This window comes from Pseudonaja textilis, chromosome 15, assembly GCF_049901715.1.
Source record: "Pseudonaja textilis isolate UNSWEBS1 chromosome 15, rPseTex1.2, whole genome shotgun sequence".
Lineage (NCBI taxonomy): Eukaryota > Metazoa > Chordata > Lepidosauria > Squamata > Elapidae > Pseudonaja > Pseudonaja textilis.
Window position 1 is genome coordinate 11,017,780 of NC_142004.1, and position 18,346 is coordinate 11,036,125.

The following is an 18,346-nucleotide window of genomic DNA, read 5'->3' on the forward strand; positions in this document are numbered from 1 at the left end:
CTGTAAGGGGCGTGCATACGTGCACCAATGTGCCTACCATCCCTGTCCTAATGTTCCCTTTTAGTCATATCCATTTCATGTATTAATAATCATGTTTATACTTATATCTGTTATCTAATACATGCTCGACAAAAAAAAGAAAAGAAAAAGAAATGTGTATTCAGGTAAACTTTCATTAACATTACATTATTTTGGTCCAAAGAACTGAATTTGTCTTGTCAACTCTAACCAACTGCTAGCAGAAAGTTTCATTTCTATAACCATCTCACATGGTTTTCAGGACTCAGTGAGGCAAGGGGAAATTTATATAACCTGATGACAGCAAAGGCCAAATATTCCCTAAATCTGTGGGTGTTAGCAGAAGCGAGGCAGTTTCTGATTCTTTAATTGGTCATTGTATCTACTGCTGGATTATTTATTTAACCCAAAAGCTCCAACTTTGCAGAGAAAGCAAAATTAATAGATTAATTAGAAACTTGCGTGGCAAACTTTAACTTTAATTAAATGGGGCCAACTGCTTATTTCTGCAGTAAGAGACTTCTTTGAGAAGCAGCCCACGTGCCTCCCAGTTACAGGAAATTAGTTCCTGCTCACTCCTTAAGTAAGAGATGGCGAGCTTCCTCTCTGATCTGGTGAGTACTAGTCTACCTATCATTTACTATCCCTACACAGACACATCCAGAGAGGGAAAGCTCTGGGTGCTGAACCTCAGGGGGGTGGGGGTGTGAGGGGTGGGCTGGGGGTGTCCTCCTTGCTGGTTTGTCCATTTGATAGCTCACCTTTAGGACTTGTGAAGGAAGCTACCAGGGACACTCAGCTACCTGAGGGAGGCATTCTTACTTCCTTAACACCTACCACTTTTTGGAAGCTCTGCCCCAATTTCCCAGGAAAGGGGGGGGTGGTATTGTCAAAGAAACACGGGGAGAGGATGCTGAGCACCAGCTGGAGTTGGAGAGAAGGCTTGGGACAGGAGTCGTCTAAAAGACAAGAGGTGGGATTCAGTGATAGGTCTCTTCATTGCACTGGAACATGATGGCATTTTGTGTTCTGAGAATCGGATCCTACGCATGTCTATCAAGAAGTGAATCCCGGTTCAGTTCAACAGAACTAACTGCCATAGAGTTAGACTGCCCCATAAGCGGCAGGTGAGTGGACATATTCTGGGACTCAAGGTAACACAGTGCATCCGCTTCCCTCCCTTTTATCATGCATGATAGTTAAATCCTGGGTTTCCCCTCCTGGCTGGATTGCAGTCACAGAAATGGCGGGGGGGAGGGGGGGGCAAACCAGCTTTTCCTTGGAGAGTGTCCACTTCGGCCAGGCCTCTTGGGACAATGCCAGAGCTGAGCCTTCTTTTGGCTTCAGCTGCAAAAAAGAACGCGTTACCTAATGCCAGAAACTTCAAGGCAAGGAGATTGGACTGCCATTTGTCAGAAATGGTGTAGGGTCTCCCACTTGGGTGGGGGGGTTGGACTAGATGACTTACAAGGTCCTTTCCAACTCTGATTCTCTGTTATCTGCCACAAACTGTCTGAAAATCATGGATGAAGAAGAAGAAAGGGCAGCCTGCTTCGAGTCCCAGGCTCAGTAGACCATGTCTTTTGACCAACTCCAGGGAATCCCTTGTAGCTTCATGTTTGGATCCCGCTTGAAAATGAACGGTGGAAACGAAAACATTTTGTGGGAAGGACAGCTTAGAAGTAAAAATATTCAGCATCCCAAAATGGAAGCTTTCTTGGGTTTGGCTTGTTATACGATCAGTTCAGTGACAAATGTGGGTAGCGGTGAAGACATTGGTCAGTCTCTGAGAGCGAGCTTGGCCTGTGATATGGCACCAGAGTTCCTTTGAAATAGAATTAAGCTTTCATTTCCCCCACAAGAATACTCATCGTGGAAATATCACTTACATAAAACCAGAAACAGCAAAAACTGGTATGTTCTTTTTTTTTAAATCATTCAACAGTCGTTAGAAAGGAAGACTTGGCCATTAGATAATTCCTGACTTGATGGCTACGTAAAGACATCAAGAAATGGAGCAATGTGGGGTGGGGTCCCTGGGAGAAGCCATCAGCAGGGAGGGAAGAGGGTGTGGGGAAGAACTGTGCTGGTGGGTTCCAGAACAGAAGGATGCCCAAATCCAGCTTCAGAGTCCCATTTGAAGCCCAAGATACAAGCAAAATCCAAAGAGTGGGTCCAGACAGTCTCACCAACTCTGAAACCTTCTGATGGAACCCAAAAGCTTATCCAAGGAGACAGTAAATAATTAGCTTTGCTAAGAAATTCTGTGTGATTGTACCCTTGCTTTCGCGTACTATCTTTTCTCAATAAACTCCCTTTTCATATTTAAACTTTATTATGCAGAGTTTCCATCAAAGCATCCCTTATGTGCACAATTGCAGTTTCCTAGCTACCTATTAACCAGAGAATCTGATCTCATCCTCTCAGACTAACGTGTTTGATTAAAAGGCAATCAACACAATATCATTAATAGGAGAAGGGCAAGCACACCTCCTCATTTCAACCTTTTAAGAGATCTTGGAGTTGTCACGTATCCCACACGGGGGTGTCAAACAGGCGTCCCATGGGGCAGAGGCATCATGAGAGGCCACGCCCACCCCAGCTCTGCAAAGGGAAAACAACCTTGTGATACATGTGACGTGATGGCAATGTGACGCAGCGAGTTTGACACTCGTGCCTGGAGTAAATATAATCTGAATTTGATTATTTGTTTATAATGCCATGATTAAAATCAATTATTTTTTTTCAAATTCAGCCATCTGTTAATCTACAGTTCGTTTCTGTTGATAGGATCAAAAGCTGCATGAATTAGCCAGAAAGGAAATAGTTTTTTTTATTGCTATTTATGAAATGATCCACTATAACACCATGGTCAACTGGGGAGAAGCCCTGGCTGCGATTCTGCAAGCACATCGTTATCAATGAGCCAGAACTTTAATTTATTGGCTAGGTGTTTTGCATAAATATTGTCCCTGACATTAATCAGGCTAATTGGTTTATAATTTTTTCTATATGGAGAACACTTATGCCTGTGTGCCAGCCCCGGAGAAGTTAATTAATTGGAGAATTAGCAGAAGTGGGATAGGGAGCAAACTATAAAATGTAAAGATTCTCCCATTCTTCTTTAGTTTTGTTTTTGTTCGCTCCAACTGAGGTTTACCACTTTCCAGAATAAGGTTGCATCCTTACACTAGATGGCAGTAGGAACAAAGGACAAAGAGTTCTTTTCTTGTCGAAATGTTAGGAAATGTTTATTCTCCCCTTTCTTCCTAAGGACAACCCATGAGGAGTAACTTCTTTGGTTTTCTTTGCCAAATTCCTAGCCATACAATGGGCTCAGTTGTGGGATTCAAAATTTTTTTACTATTGGTTCTGTGGGCATGGCTTGATGGGCGTGGCCGGGGAAGGATAAACTGCAAAATCCCCCTTCCCTCCCCACCCCACTAACCTGCTTTCCAGCTCCATTCTCCTGTGCGGGGCAACCAAAGAAGACCATGTGACCACCAGTTTAAAAAAGGTTGAGTCAGACCTTCCAACTTCTGGAGGGGGGGCAGATCTCACAAAGTTGGAAGGTCTGATTGAACCTTTTTTAAACTGGTGGTCACATGGTCTTCTTTGGTTGCCCTGCACACACAAGAACAGAGCAGGAAATTAGATTAGTGAGGGGATGGTGATTGCTCTGGAAGGGGGTGGAAGTGAGGACTTTGCATTATAATTATAATTGCATTATAATGCAAAATCCTCACTTCCACCCCACTCCAAAACACCCACCATTCCCTCACTAACCTGATTTCCAGCTGTTCTCCTGTGTGTAGGGCAACAAAAGAAGACCATGTGACCACCAGTTTAAAAAAGGTTCAATCAGATCTTCCAACTTCTTGGGGGGAAAAAAGATCTCACAAAGTTGGAAAGTCTGACTGAACTGACTGGTTAGCCTCCCAGCTGATTAGGGCTGCTGGTCCATTGCTGCCTCCCGGCTGATTAGTGTGGCTCCCAGTCATGCAGCCTCCCCACCCTGGTGGGCAGGGGGGGGTGAGCCGGCAGGCAGAGGTAGGGCCAGCCAGAGGTGGTATTTGCCGGTTCTCCAAACTACTCAAACGTTCCGCTACAGGTACGCCAGAACCGGTCCCAATGAGCTGAACACCACCTCTGAATGTGCTGCTCTATATTCTACATCAGAAGAGCAACTACGTTGTTATCAGTGGTGGGATGCTGCCAGTTTGAACCGGTTCTAGCCAACTGGTAGCTCCCAAAATCAGCTGGCCCCGCCCACCCATCCCCACCCTATCCTGTCCTATATTTCCACGTTTTTCAGCTCAGCTCATTTGCGTGGCACAGTGGACTTCTGCACCTCCACTGTTTTACTTACCACAGGGCTGCCCTAGAAGGTAAGCTGTCGAGCTTCAAATTGGTGTATTTTGAACACTTTGTGCAGGTGCGAAGCACGTGCTAACAGAACCGGTTGTTCACTGGTTACAGCCCACCACTGGTTGTTAAAAAGGTCTCGACCATCTTGCCTTAAAAAGGCATGTTTTATGAGCTCCGTTGAAGTGAACTGTAGTTCCCAAAAGGCTATGCCTTTTCATCAAATAGCCTGAAAAGATACTTCCCATTTCCTTCGAATGTCTGTGTACACGTCTGTGTACCCTGACTCTCCTCCTCCTACCATACCTCCAGCTGCCTATTATATCTCAGGATTGGCACATGGAGGTTCAGTTCTGTATTTCTGAGTGAGAAGGACCCAAAAAACTTTTCTCTTTGTCCCAGAGGGGAGAGTTTGTTGGCGGAAGGGCTGCAAAATCTCCAGCTGGACAGAGGTTGTCAGGACGTTCAGCCTGAGTGGGAGGGGGAGGTGAATTTGGCATCTTGCCCTGGGGATCCCCTAAAGCAGCAGTTCTCAACCTGTGGGTCGTGACCCCTTTGGGGGTCGGTCAACCCTTTCACAGGGATCGCCTAAGACCATCGGAAAACACATATTTTCGATGGTCTTAGGAACCGAAACACTGCTCCTCTATCCGTCTCCAGGCGGGTCCGCCCACATGCAGATACGACCACATACCGGTACCCGGCGTGATGACATCATCGTGCCAACCTCATCACATCACACCCCGTACAAATACAGGTGCATGTGACAGGGTTGGCGTCATAATGTACTTATGCGGACCAGTCACACATGTGTAGAGAGTAGCTACTGTGTAGAAAGCAGCTGCTGTGTTGAAAGCGGCTACTCTGTTAAAAGCAGCTACTGTGTTGAAAGCAGCAGTATTGGAGGCAAAATGACACTTCATGAATTATAATTACTGGGTAAGTGTAAAATGATGTACTGTAAAATCATCAACTACTGCAAAAAAAAATCTGCACCATGGGAACTTAATCTGGATGCCCTATCGGTCTTTGTATATTCAGCTGTGGTTGATGTGAAAACTGCCCCCTTGTGATAGTAACAGGCATGTAAAAAAGCAACACAGGAATGGTAAATCATAGGAAACTATTGACTGAACTATGCCATGTATCATCTTTTGTATTACTAAAGCTATTGTGATATGTTATTTACATTACAATTCATAACAGTAGCAAAATTACAGTTATGAAGTAGCAATGAAAATAATTTTATGGTTGGGAGGAACTGTATTCTAGGGTCGCGGCATTAGGAAGGTTGAGAACCACTGTCCTTAAAGGAAGAGTCAGTCACGGAAGTTGCATGTTATTCTAGGCCTTGTGGATGCCCTTCCCTTTTCTCAAGTTGTGTGCATGGGTGTGAGGGAGGGAGGGGGTGACTTTGAGGATACAGCTTCGGTAGGAAACTGGTGTCCAACGCTAGAAGCCTTAACATCTTTTCTCTTTCCAGATTCAATACCGGGGACTATTCCAAATGATCCTCGTGCTGGGAATTGGGGGCAGCTTCCCTTATGGGTTTCACATTTCTGTAATCAACTATCCCTCCATGGTAAGTGTTGGTGCCCCTTCCTTTCTATGGGCTTTTCCTTCAGTCCAAACATTGCCGCTTTAGCCAGGGGCAGAGGTGGTTCTCCCTCCTGGAGTTGCGGGACCTGTGGTGCTCATCGGGGTGGGGTGGCTGGGGCATTGTGGTAGGGTGGCTAATAGGTAAACTCATGGGAAAAAGTGAAGAAACTCATTAACTGTAAAATGAATGCATTTTCTTTATTCACAGCATATTAAAAAATTCATTAATGAGACCTGGCTGGAACGACATGGCTCACCACTTCCTCAAGAGAATGTTATCTTGTTGTGGTCCTTCATAGTATCCAGTTACGGGATTGGAGGTCTCGTAGGGAGTGTCTGTTGTGGATACCTCACCACAAAATATAGAAAGTAAAACTTCTTCACTAGTTAGATCTGTTTATAGTATGGCCCTTGTTATCTCCAAATACCAAGTGTTCAAAATGTTTGAAACTCTACATTGATTGTAGCCCTCTGGCGCCCTATTCAGGGTGTTCACACGGTACGGTCAAACTAAAAGTCGAGATGGTGGCCACAGTGCTGCCCTCCAGTATTCCTTCCTTGGGGCTAAATATTAAATGTTCCAGTGCCTTCAATCTCTCTCAATTTTCCTTCCTGTCCTTCTATAAGCCTATAAACCTGAGATTATAGTCCCCGACCAATTTAGTGACCAGAGGTACTACCCTGAAAAAAGTGACACAAAATTGGTTTTCACGCTTACAACTGTTGCAATATTCTCATGATCACAGGATCAAATTTTTCGGCAATTGGCGTGTATTTGTGACAGCTGCACTGTCCCTGGGATCATGTGACCACCATATGTGACCCCTTCCCAGCCAGCTTCCAACAACCAAAGTCAATGGGGAAGCCAGATTTGCTTAATGACCGCATGATTCACTTAACAACTCTGGCAAAAAATGGTTGTAAAATGAGGCACAACCTCAATTAGTGAGCCCCTCACTTACTAAGGGAGATCTGAGGCTCAATTGTTGTTTTAATTTAACTCCCTGCCTCTGAATCCTCCTTATATGTCGTTCTTGATTAATAACCACTTGTTCAGCAACCAAAGTCACAATGCTGCTGCATGAGTGGTAGTTGCAAGTGGTCCCCAAGATTCCAGCTTCCTCAGCAGGGTGCTTGGCAACTGGCTTGTACATAAAACAGTTACAAGCTCCAGCAGTCACATGAGCACCATTTGCAAGCTTCTTCGTTGCTGTCTTGCCTCAAGCAAAGGCAATGAGGAAGCCAGCAGAAACGTTCACAAGTTCCCCCCTCCCCGCCTCGTCCTCCTGCAGCAGCCCCTGCAGCACTCGCGCAGCCCCTCACTGGCCCCTCATGCGTCCTCCTGTGGCCTGCGGCAGCTATCCCAAGCCTCAGCCTGCTCAGATTGCACCTTGCCAGCCTTCACCCTCCTTCTCACACTTGGCAGCAGCCTCTTAACTCTCCGCCCAATCTGCATCTTCCTGCCAGCTTCTCCACCAACCTTGCTTCTTGCAAGCCAGCAGGGAGTTGTGAGGAGATCCTTGCTTAATGACTCTTGATCCTCACTTAATGGTAGTAACAGGAGTGCTGGAATTGCATATTAGGATTACATCGCTTAGTGATGGAAAATCCAGTCCCAATTACTACTGTTAATCAAAGACTACCTGTCTATAGGGACATTGATTATGCTTTGATCTTGTCCTTCCATCCTGCTCTCCGCAATTTTCTAGGGAAAGACTTAACTTGGTTTTTATCATTCCTGAAGACTAAATCAAAACCAAATTCGAATAGCCCCGTTTTTCCTTTGCTGGTGGTTAGCATTCTCCTTTGAGAGTGCAGGAGTCAGCTTGGATACCATGTGCTGCCTGGTGCTTTGAAAATTATAAGTCTCCAATAGAAACCAAAAACAATTAAATGTGTGCTGCTTGTAGAGCTGTGCTTTGCTGGAAAAAAAAAACCCTTGAAATGCCTGTCCCTCACTGACACCCCTGCACCTTCTGTTGCAGAAAGAAGTGCCAGATGTTCACCAACCTGATCATGCTGACGGCTGCCCTGTTCATGGGCTTCAGCAAGATGGCCAAGTCTTTTGAGATGATCCTCCTTGGACGCCTCCTATATGGGATTGGCATTGGTAGCTATATGGGATTGGCATTGGTAGCTATATGGGGATTGGCATTGGTAGCTGTTGGCTATCTTTTAAGCGTGAGCAAGTCCATTGACTCAACACGGGCAAAGTTCTGCTGTGATCAAATATTCTGGTGGAGAGGCTGATTCAAGAGTGGTTAACTCTGAGCCCTCCTTGGCAGAGGCCTCTCCTTCTCTTTAGCCCTTTCTGTTTCGCCTGGTGTGTCATTGTAATCCTTCACTACCCATAACTCAGTAATGCATCTTGGCAACGTAAGATGGTTTTAGTGACATGACCTCTTAGATGACATGCTGGCCAATTCTTCAATACTCTTCTTTGCAACCCTTTTCCTTTCTGAAGGCTTTTCTTTCAACATTCATCCTCAATATGTGGGAGAGATTTCGCCAAAGAAGTTGCGGGGATTTACAAATGCCACGGTTGCTGTTTTTCTGACATTAGGCAAAGTTGCAGGACAAATCATTGGTCTTGGGTAAGTCCCTTTCCAAAATACACTCTGTGAAAGCCATTTAAATCACCAAATTTAAATTGTGAACACTTAATTTAAGCTTTAATTTCACGATTTTTCATTTCAGTTGAAACTGGAGCATTTGGCTTTGAACCTAAAGATATGAAAATGTTACATATTATCTTGATAATTGCTGTGCAATAGAAATCTGATCAGCCATCTCTTTTGTCCTCTAAAATAAATAATCCAAATACAAATGAGGCAAAAATATTTTGAAAATGTTATAATAAACTCAGGAACGTGTTGTAGAATCTCAGGTTTTCCACCTTGGGTGCAATTTCATTCCACAGAATTTCAAATAGACCAAACAGTGTGGTCTTGTATTGCTTACAATAAGACTGACTTTCCAGTGAAAAGGAAAATCTCAGATCTGATTCCCATCTTTTAAAATAGCACAATAAATATATTACTTTCACACTGGCTGATAATTACACAGGTTATTTGCTATTTACACCAATCTGGATTGTCTATTTTGGTTTAAAATTAAATTTTAAATGCCATTCAATCCTTAGAGGAGGGATTTTCTTCCATCTTTGCTTGGTGAAGGAGGGAAGAAGATTGCGTCATTTCCCTCCATCTTATCCATGCTGGGTGGCACACTGGCTCAGTGGTAAAGACACTGGGCTTGAGTCAGCTGGAAAACCCACAGCCCAGGTTCGAGACCCAAGCTCCACGTGATATGATGAGTAGATAAATACAGTAGGTACCATTTTGGTGGGAAGCTAGCAGTGCTCCATGACATTACACCGGCCTTGGAAATGTCTTTGGACAGTGCTGGCTCAAAGGCCCTTGAAACAGAGATGAGATCCATTCCTTGTGGTCATCAATGTCTAGCAAAGTAAAAACTCCATCATTATCCCTGCTGAGTGTCCTTGACTCTGCAGAGACTCACAAAGTGTGGCGAATACTGTAGTGAGCAAATAAAGTCTGGTGGAGAAAAGCCAAAACCTTCTCTCGCATAGTGCAGGACAAACTATGTTCTTCCTTTTTCCGCAGGGAAATTTTGGGCTCAGAGTCCTTGTGGCCGCTCCTGTTGGCTTTTAGTGGGCTCACAGCCGCAATCCAATTGGTGACACTTCCATGCTTTCCTGACTCCCCATCATACCTTCTGATACAGAAAGGCAATGAAGAGGCCTTCCTGAAAGGTAGGAGGATCTTTCTTCTCAGACAAAAGGGGAAAAGGGGCTGGAATATGCAGTTACACTTGGAAGCGTCTCAGGTCCAGCTGTCCTCTGCCTTGGGGGCAAGCAGGACCATTAACACAGCTGAGGAGAGAGAGGAGGGGGCAGGATCTGATCTTACAAAGATAGGAAGTGGGAAGAGAATATCAAACTGCCCTGCTTGATACCTGGTAGAGCAGCCACCAAGGAAACCCTGAGAAAATTATGGGTTTCCATTGCTATGCCAATGCTCCTGAACTGAAAATTGGTTAAAACGTGATGGAATTAAAATGCCAGTTGAAAACAAATTAAGTTTCACCACAGAGAATGCTTATAAACATCTGGGTCTCTAACAATCAAATAGCATTAGGCACTTGGAGGTCAATACAGCATAACCTAGGACTATACAGAAAGCATAGGGAAAGTCCTGAAATTGATGCTTAATGGTGGAAATACTATTTAAACCATCAACACTTGAATTAGACCACTTCTTCAATCCTTTGCAGTAATTATATACCAGACACAAAACGAACTAGAAGCACTAGATCAAAAACTTGGCAAATCAACCATCAACCATGTAGTGACCTTAATAGAGTTGGAAGAGATATTGGAAATCTCCTAATCCAACCCTCTGCATAAACAGGGAACCCTATACTGTTCTGGACAAATGGCTGTCCAATCTCTATCCAGTGATAAGAGAAGTTGGTTAATTGCTAATTGTTCTCACTGTCAGGAAAGTTCTAGGCTGGATCTTTCCTCGATAAATTTCCATCCGTTACTTCATGTCCTGCCTCTCAGGTGCTTTGGAGAATAGGTTGACCTGCTCTTTATTGTACCCCATGGTGAAGGTACACTAAGGGTAGCCAAAATATATGCAATGACCTAACAAAGGAAGAAGTGTTGAAAAGCAATGAAACCATGGAAGTAGGTAAGAACAAATAGCTGATGACAAATCTAGCACTTGCACTTACTGGGCAATACCATGTCTGCAAAGGCTGCTTTGGTTACCAGTTTCTTCTTGAGCGCAATTAAACTGAGAGTCCAGGATGGAAGCAATTTGGGAGGCAGAAGAGGAATGAAAGATGAAAGGAACTTGCTCAAGCAAGAAGGAAAGTAGAAGGGAACAATATGAAACACACCTTGATAGAGGCAGGTAGCTTGACTTGGTGCACAAGATTAATTACAGCTTCCATAGGAAAGGGACTAATAAATTTGTGGTCTAATTTTTTGCAAGGAGGCAGCATGTCCAGTAGAAATCCAGACTTAATTGCCTGTTTGTAAACTGGGATCCGGTTCATGATGCTTGTTTGCAAATCCTTTGTAAGTCTCTTTAGCTATCTGAAGTTGATCTTGCAAGACTTGATAAATCACCAATTCTTAAAGTTCTTCACTGCTAAATTTGAAGAAGGGGCTTGTGAAAATGAGAACCAGGGACACCATACTTAGTAGGGAAGAGACATATGAATTGTTATATGATGTGCACTATTGTATGCATATTCTGCAATTGGCAACTGTTCCATCCAATTATCTTGCTGGAAATTTAGAAAACAAGGCAAATGGTTGTTCTAAAATACCATCCAGATGTTATGCAGTTTTAAGCCTAAGGATTCTTGTGCACTTGTTCTTGGAAATCCTTCAAATCATCAGATATGTTGATAGATGTGAACATTTCTAATAGAATGACACTTTGAAGGGAGCAACATAATCAGCTTAATTGTATTCAGGTTCCCAGGATAAAATGTCAGCTTGCTTACTATAGTTACTTGGAATGTAAAACTTGGAAATCAGATGGAGAGAAAAACAGGGATTATCTAAGCTTCCCTGGTTAGGTTTACGAGTGGATTCAGGTACTCTAAATTCTGATGGTCAGTTTTTATGCCAGGCTCCCTCGATATGATTACACCATGCTTTGAAAGCTATTCTGATGGCTAAAGCTCCTTATCCTAACTAATATACAGTAGTTACATTTAGCTGGACTTACTTTTCTTGAAATACAGGCACAAGAGAACAGCTCCAACAATAACATCCTGTCTCTACTAGGAACGTTCTCAACGGATCCCAGTGGCATAGGTTCGGTTCAAAGGCAAAATTGCCTCAAATGCTTTTTGCACCTTTGGGTCAGATTCAAGGTCAGATTAGGATCAGACCTAAGGACAAGAAAGGGTTCCCCCCATCTCAAAAAATACTTATGACTAGTATTTCTGGCAGGCCTTTGATAACTAATCAATGAAGAGTGTGTTTCATACTCTACTGTTTTTACAGTATTGTAAGAATTTTTTTACAGTATTATATTCAGATTTTGTATACACTTAAAAACAGCTGGCAATAATTCATCAATCTTAGACATAAATATTAACTCAGAACTTTGCCCCATCTCCATAATAGATGGATTGTCCATATCTCAATATCAAGTATATATTGACCTAGGGTCACCCAAGTGGGCAAAGGGACACAAGGGAGCCATCAAACGTGTCCTTCTTTCCACAGCCATCAAACAGCTCTGGGGCGAGGGAGACCATCAAGCCGAGATTGACGATATCAAGAGGGAAAAGGCAGCCATGTCTGGCACGAAAAGCCTCCGCGTCCTCGAAGTGCTGAAGGCCCAATCACTGCGCTGGCAGTTGTATGTGATGATGACCGTCATGAGCACCCTGCAGCTGTGTGGCATCAATGCAGTTGAGTCTTTGCTCAAAGGAATCCCACAACTGCTGCTGTCCCCTGTCACTGTTGGCAGAGAGTAACACAACCTGTGGCTCAGCCCATCACAAAACCCAGGTTGGCAAGATCATAGAACCATTTAAGAAAAAAAATGTTTTATTTGGTGCAGGCGGATTTGGACATTAATCTCCCCTACTTAAAATGAGGTGTTATCAACTGGACCCAAGGCCCCTTTTCTAAAAAAACAAAAAAATTAATAACCCTCTTTTTCTTCCTTTCTTAAAAACTCTGCCTATCTTCTCGTTTTTTGTTCTTTTCTAGATCTACTTCTACTCGTTTGAAGTTTTTCGCACAGCCCAGTTTGAAGAAACCCTCATTCCATACATTGCCCTGGGTGTTGGCATCTGCGAGTGCTTCTCATCCATTCTGTGTGTAAGTTCAAGAGGACGTGCAAGAAGGGAGGACCTTATTAAAGATGGGCAGAACCATGTCTTCTTTTTTCTCAAATCAGATTGAAGATGGTAGGTTATTCTTTGCTGATAGATGGTTTTCTGTGAGACAGATATGACATGATTTGCATCATCTGTATGGCTGCAATTATGTATGTTTTAAAGAGATTAGACAACTGTCCAATTTGTCTGAAATGGTCTAATGTCTCCTGCTTGAGCAGGGGGTTGATCTAGAAGACCTCCAAGGTCCCTTCCAACTCTTTATACTGTTAATTAAGATTTGGGAGAATACTTGTTAGCATTCCCACAATTGGCCCGTCAAAATGTATTTTCTCTTTATTTCCTTCTGCATTTCAGAGTTCCCTGATTGAGCGTTTTGGGCGGAAGCCTCTACTGTGGGGAGGATACGCTGCCATGGTGTTGGTGTTGGCTGCACTCACAGTAACTCTTTCATTCCAAGTAAGGGAGGTATTTTAGTGTCTGCTTCTGGCCATGGTAAGGTATAGCAAAATGAAAATGGGATGGATGGCTCCACCAGAAGGCATGGTGATTAAAAAAAAAAATAGATTGTATAGAGATGGACAGGCTAACGATGAAAATAAAAGACAGAGAAGATTCAATTTATTATAGGGCCTGGGATGCCTGGGATGAGTGGCTTAGAAATAAAAAGAAAATAAAATGGCAGTTAGGAAGAGAATGAGGGAATATGTAAATATACCACGGAGAAGATTGAGATGTAAGGATAAAAGATATTGATTTATAGTAAGAGTAAGATGTAATGGTAAAGGAATAAGTAAATACATATACTGAAAAATTTGAGTAAATGCAAAAGATGTCTTGAAGTTGATAACAATGTATAAAGTTTTGTTTTATGTTTTTTAAAATTTGGAAAATTTATAAAAAAAATATTTTAAAAAAGAAAGAAAATGGGATGGACGGCAAAATGAAGACCATTCAGATATGCTTTGTGGGCATATTTCAGGAGCCCCATTCTAGATCAAGAGGGCCAAATTTAATTAATCCAATTTGACACCTCAAATCTCCAACTGCCTTAGCAAAAGTCAGGAATCAGAGTGTGGTTGCTGTTACATTTAAAGGAGCCTTTTTTTCTTTCTAGCATCGCTTCTTTTGGATGCACTACTTGAGTGTCGTTTTCATCTTCCTCTTTGTCGTCTTCTATGGAATTGGACCTTGTGAGTATCTCCACCCTGGGCAGATTGCTGTACAGGCTTGGATGGGGAAGAACCATCTCCCACCCAAGATCGAACAGCCGTGGGGGGCCGGGGCCACCCAGACCTGCAGATATTCAGTCTTTCATCTTGAATGGAATTGCAGTCCCCTTTCAGGTGTGGTACACAATTTGGGGATCTTCCGGGACTCACAGCTCCAGCTCAAAAAGAGGTGGTAGCTATAGCCAGAAAGGTCTTTCCATAGTTTCCTCTGGCATGCTAGTTGTGCTCTTTCCTAGATCCAGGGGTGCTTCAGATAGTCACTGATGATCTGGTCACCTTTCAGCTTGACTACTGCAATGCAGTCTCTGTGGGGCTACACTTGAAGACTCCCCTGGAAATTCCAACTGGTCCAGAATACAGTGGCGCAGTGAACAAGCATGCTTCAAGACGCCCATATAACACCTCTGCTTCACGGGCTGTACTGATTGCCAGCTTGCTTCCTAGTGCAATTCACTACTTCTAAAGCCATACACTACTTAGGGCTTGGTTACTCGAGGGGCCGCCTGTCTCCCACAGTATCTGCGTAGCTATTTTGATCTGTTGGCACACTCCAGGTTCCGATGATTAAACATCATTTATCAGGACCACAGAATCTCACCTGCTCTGTACCAATCCTGGCCCTCTGGAATGAGGCTCTCCTTAAGATCCAGAAGGCCCACACTCCACTATTGTTTAGAGGAGCCATGAACCTGGCTCTTCACCCAGGTCTTTGGCAAGGAAGAGAGGGATCCTTTGCTTCATTTCCAGTCTATCATTCTTCCCATCTTGTATTTCTCCCCCCAAAATTGATTTTATTGTAATTTCCTTCTTTTGAATGTTGTAAGCAGCTTAATCACTGGGAGTCAGCTGGCATGCAAATTTGACAACTAAATAAATGAAGTTTGTGGTCAAGGACCTTATAACTCTGCTTTAAACAACCTGCTTTTCTGTTGTTAGTCACTGAATATCTGAGTTGTGTCCCTTAATCCTCCTCAGGGACAATGTTTTCTGGAATGATGAGTTCCTAGTAAGAGAATGCAATAAGGCTGCTCACTCAATTTCAGGAATGAAGAGCAGCGGGATCCCAAGATGACTTACTCTTGCTGCCCTCAGAAACACATCTATCCTCGCCTGGTCCATCCATAGCTACAAGAAAACCTTTCTCTTCGCTCTTCCCACAGCTGGAGGCCTCACATGAGCACTGACTCTGTCATATTAGGTATTCTTTCTCTCCCTCTTTGCTAGCTGGTGCCACAATATCAGTTATGGTGGAAATCTTCAATCAAACATACCGTCCATCTGCCTTTGTAATTGTGGGATTTATCAACTGGATGGGTCTCTTTCTGCTTGGGATGATCTTCCCATTCATTGTGGTAAGAGTAACTTGATTTGGCCATTGCACCTGAGTCACCAAAAGGACCAGATATACACACTAGCTTAGCTGCACCATAATATGAAATAGAAAAACACAGGGCTTGTTTAATAAACTAGATCCATCCTGTCTTTAAATTTAAACATTGAAGAATGCAACACTGTGTGCCTTTTTTAGATTTTAATTTTCCCTTTTCTCTGTTTTCAGGAATATCTTGGTCCGTTCTGCTTTCTGATTTTTATAGGAATCCTGGCCGTTTCAAGTGTAATCATCTACTTATATCTTCCAGAAACAAAAGGAAAATCTATTCTCGAAATTACAATGGAGTTTAATAAGCTAAATTATGGAAAGAAACAAGTTTTTCTCTCAGAAAATAGTTATCCAAAGGACACTGTACTTTGTACCAAACTTTAACTCTTGAACTGCAAAATCTCTGTATTTGGAGAACTGTACAGCACATAAAATTCACCAATCACAACACTACTGCATTTGTTCTGAAATTTTGCATAGCTTCAAAGAGCAAAATCCACCTCTTCACATTTGAAGGACATTTGGTGTGTCATATTGTACTCTGCACTGCAAACAAAGCCTGTCTTTTCAGTTCGTGTCCAGAGATCATAATATTAACTGGCTACCACCTATATATTTTTGACCATATCCAGAAGACGCCCGATATCAGTTTTTAAAACTATTTGACCCAATTATCCCTTTGTCTTGAAGAATATCTTTACTCCGTCTCTCTCACACACACACATTTTACACAAAAGGTATCAGCAGTGGTAGTCCTGAACTGGATCCTTGATTCACTAACAAGAAATCATAAATTACTCCTGGGTGCTTTTATATTGAAGCACCCAAGAAAGAGCATCAGTGATGAAATTCTTCCCCCTTGGCAAGTAATCAAGGGTAAAATTGAACTGATTGACGTACAAAGCCCATCACACTTGCTTAGTTTCCTTGGGGTTTTCAGGGCTTCTAAGTTCTTGTAGTCAGTCCACACTTCAAAAGGGATCTTATTGCCTGCCAGGTGTTTTTTTGGCCTGGCGATACTTCAGACGGGGGTGTGCTATGTGGCACGATGCCCCCTCAGGCCCAAGTAGACAGTCCCTGAATTCTCAGAATGAATCCCCCTTTTCTTCTCCCTCAAGAGGAGCTTGCGGTGGAAGTTCGTAAGAACTGACTGCCACGCGAGGACGGCATTCCAGCTCCCAATTCAAAGATTTCTAAAGGCTCTTGTGCCAGGCCCCCTTCAGGTGCTTCTTAGCCAGAAAGCTGAGATTGCGGTCAACATCTTTCTGGCATGGATCAGCGGTCCGCAGGGCTGTTTTGAGGGTTTTGGGAGTGAGGAGAAAGAGTAAAAAAAGCAGGTCAGTTTTCCCCGGGCCTAGTGTGGAAATGTTTTGAATCAGGAGCCCCAACAGATGCAAGTGAGGTGTGGAGGTGTTGGGGACTGGAGCCCCACCATGGGACACAGTGCCGGTCTGGCCAAATTTGGACAGAAGGAGTGGAAAAGTCTGCTTGTAGGAGCTGCAGAGAAGTTGGAAAGGGGAGATAATTTTGGGGCGCAGCCGTCTCTTCCTCTTCGGGGAGAGAATGGTTGCGGAGGCACCTCTGGGAGAAAGGGGAGGCCAGAGGGACGAGCTCCACCTCAGACCTCGGAGGGAGCTGCCGACAGGGAACCCCCTGGTTTTCACAGGTGGGGGGATTAGGCAGAAGTCCTGGGGGAGAAGCCCCAAGCCAGAGCTGCAAAAGGCGTCCAGGAGCATCCCCAGCTGTGGAGGGGCTTTAGAGTGCAGCACTATTTACAGCTGAGAGCCCCGCTGAAGCATCAACCAGGAGATGGCAAGTTCGAGTCCTGCCCAGCGCATAAAAGCCAGGTGGGAGACGTTGGGGCAGAGTCATCCGCTCCCAGCCCTGGGAAGCAGGAAACGGCCAGCCACTCCTGAAAACGCTTGGATAGAAGCGCATCTTCCGTCTTCCTTCCCCTCTTCCCTTCTGGAAGAAGTTTCCCCTCAGAAGAGACGGCTGTGGACATTCTCCATTTCCCCTCAGGGCCGCCTCCTCCTCCTCCTCTTCCCGCCTTTTCTTTGCTCCGCCTCCCGGCCCAGGGTTGGGGGAGGGGGGCGCAGCTCCGCCCATCGCGAGAGGGGATAAACGGGAGGGGGGGACGAGGAGGAGCCTCTGGAGGGGGGGGGCGTGCTCAGCGCCACAGCAGCAGCAGCAGCATCTCCCAGCATCCGCAGCCCCGCCGCCGCCGCTCCTTCCTGCAGCCATGCCGGTCTTCGTCATCTCCACCAACGTCTCGCGGGACGCGCTGCCCGAGGGGCTGCTGGCCGAGCTCACCGAGGAGCTGGCCAAGGCCACGGGCAAGCCGGCGCAGGTGAGGGCCGGGCCGGGGGGGGGGCCCGAGGGGGGCTCTGGGCGCGGGATGAGCGCTCCCTCCCTCTTTCTCTCCCTCCCCCCGCAGTACGTCTCCGTGCAAGTGAACCCGGACCAGGTGATGTCCTTCGGGGGCTCCAGCGCGCCCTGCGCCGTATGCAGCCTCCACAGCATCGGCAAAATCAGCGCGCCGCAGAACAAGGCCTACAGCGCCATGCTGAGCGCGCTCCTGACCAAGCGCCTGCGCGTGCCCGCCGACAGGTAAGGGGCAGGGGCGGTGGGCGGGGCGGTGGGCGGAGCTCCCTCCGTCTCTCCCTCTCACGCGTTCCTGCTTTTTTTCTCTTCCCCCCTTGCAGGGTCTACATCAACTTCCACGACATGGCCCCGGCCAACGTGGGATGGAACGGCTCCACCTTCGCGTAGCAGCGGCGCCGGCGCCGGGAAGGGGCGGGGCTTGGGGGCGGGGCAATAAAGGCTTCTGAACAGTCCTTCTGACTCCGGCTGT

At 45.0% G+C, this 18,346-nt stretch overlaps 2 protein-coding genes across 3 annotated transcripts; both read left to right on the top strand.

Moving 5' to 3' along the window:
* The first annotated feature begins 458 nt into the window (after window positions 1-458).
* LOC113447053 (solute carrier family 2, facilitated glucose transporter member 11-like) lies at window positions 459-15,942 on the top strand. Of its 2 annotated transcripts, XM_087913511.1 has the most exons (12): window positions 459-632; window positions 5,867-5,965; window positions 6,191-6,351; window positions 7,968-8,092; window positions 8,447-8,576; window positions 9,609-9,757; window positions 12,260-12,447; window positions 12,752-12,862; window positions 13,237-13,338; window positions 13,997-14,072; window positions 15,336-15,463; window positions 15,670-15,942. In XM_087913511.1, the coding sequence occupies exons 1-12, from the start codon at window positions 609-611 to the stop codon at window positions 15,874-15,876; spliced, it is 1,500 nt and encodes a 499-aa protein (XP_087769637.1). In that variant the 5' UTR covers window positions 459-608; the 3' UTR covers window positions 15,877-15,942. The 2 variants fall into 2 exon arrangements, with proteins under 2 accessions (XP_087769637.1, XP_087769636.1); XM_087913510.1 differs by lacking the exons at window positions 459-632; window positions 6,191-6,351 and having other exon boundaries at window positions 5,900-5,965.
* Window positions 15,943-17,637: 1,695 nt separating this feature from the next.
* Window positions 17,638-18,329, top strand: MIF (macrophage migration inhibitory factor). The gene is made up of 3 exons (XM_026717034.2): window positions 17,638-17,842; window positions 17,930-18,102; window positions 18,198-18,329. Exons 1-3 carry the CDS (start codon window positions 17,735-17,737, stop codon window positions 18,262-18,264), a joined length of 348 nt encoding a protein of 115 aa, XP_026572819.1. The 5' UTR covers window positions 17,638-17,734; the 3' UTR covers window positions 18,265-18,329.
* Window positions 18,330-18,346: the final 17 nt, after the last annotated feature.

What these genes read in the sequence shown, in the direction of transcription:
- MIF (XM_026717034.2), top strand. Translation starts at nt 17,735, where the DNA reads ATGCCGGTCTTCGTCATCTCCACCAACGTCTCGCGGGACGCGCTGCCC. An exon ending in CCACGGGCAAGCCGGCGCAG is followed by an intron (nt 17,843 to 17,929) that starts GTGAGGGCCGGG and finishes CTCCCCCCGCAG; the next exon opens with TACGTCTCCGTGCAAGTGAA. An exon ending in CTGCGCGTGCCCGCCGACAG is followed by an intron (nt 18,103 to 18,197) that starts GTAAGGGGCAGG and finishes CCCCCCTTGCAG; the next exon opens with GGTCTACATCAACTTCCACG.
- LOC113447053 (XM_087913511.1), top strand. Translation starts at nt 609, where the DNA reads ATGGCGAGCTTCCTCTCTGATCTG. An exon ending in GGACAAATCATTGGTCTTGG is followed by an intron (nt 8,577 to 9,608) that starts GTAAGTCCCTTT and finishes CTTTTTCCGCAG; the next exon opens with GGAAATTTTGGGCTCAGAGT. An exon ending in TGAAGAGGCCTTCCTGAAAG is followed by an intron (nt 9,758 to 12,259) that starts GTAGGAGGATCT and finishes TTCTTTCCACAG; the next exon opens with CCATCAAACAGCTCTGGGGC.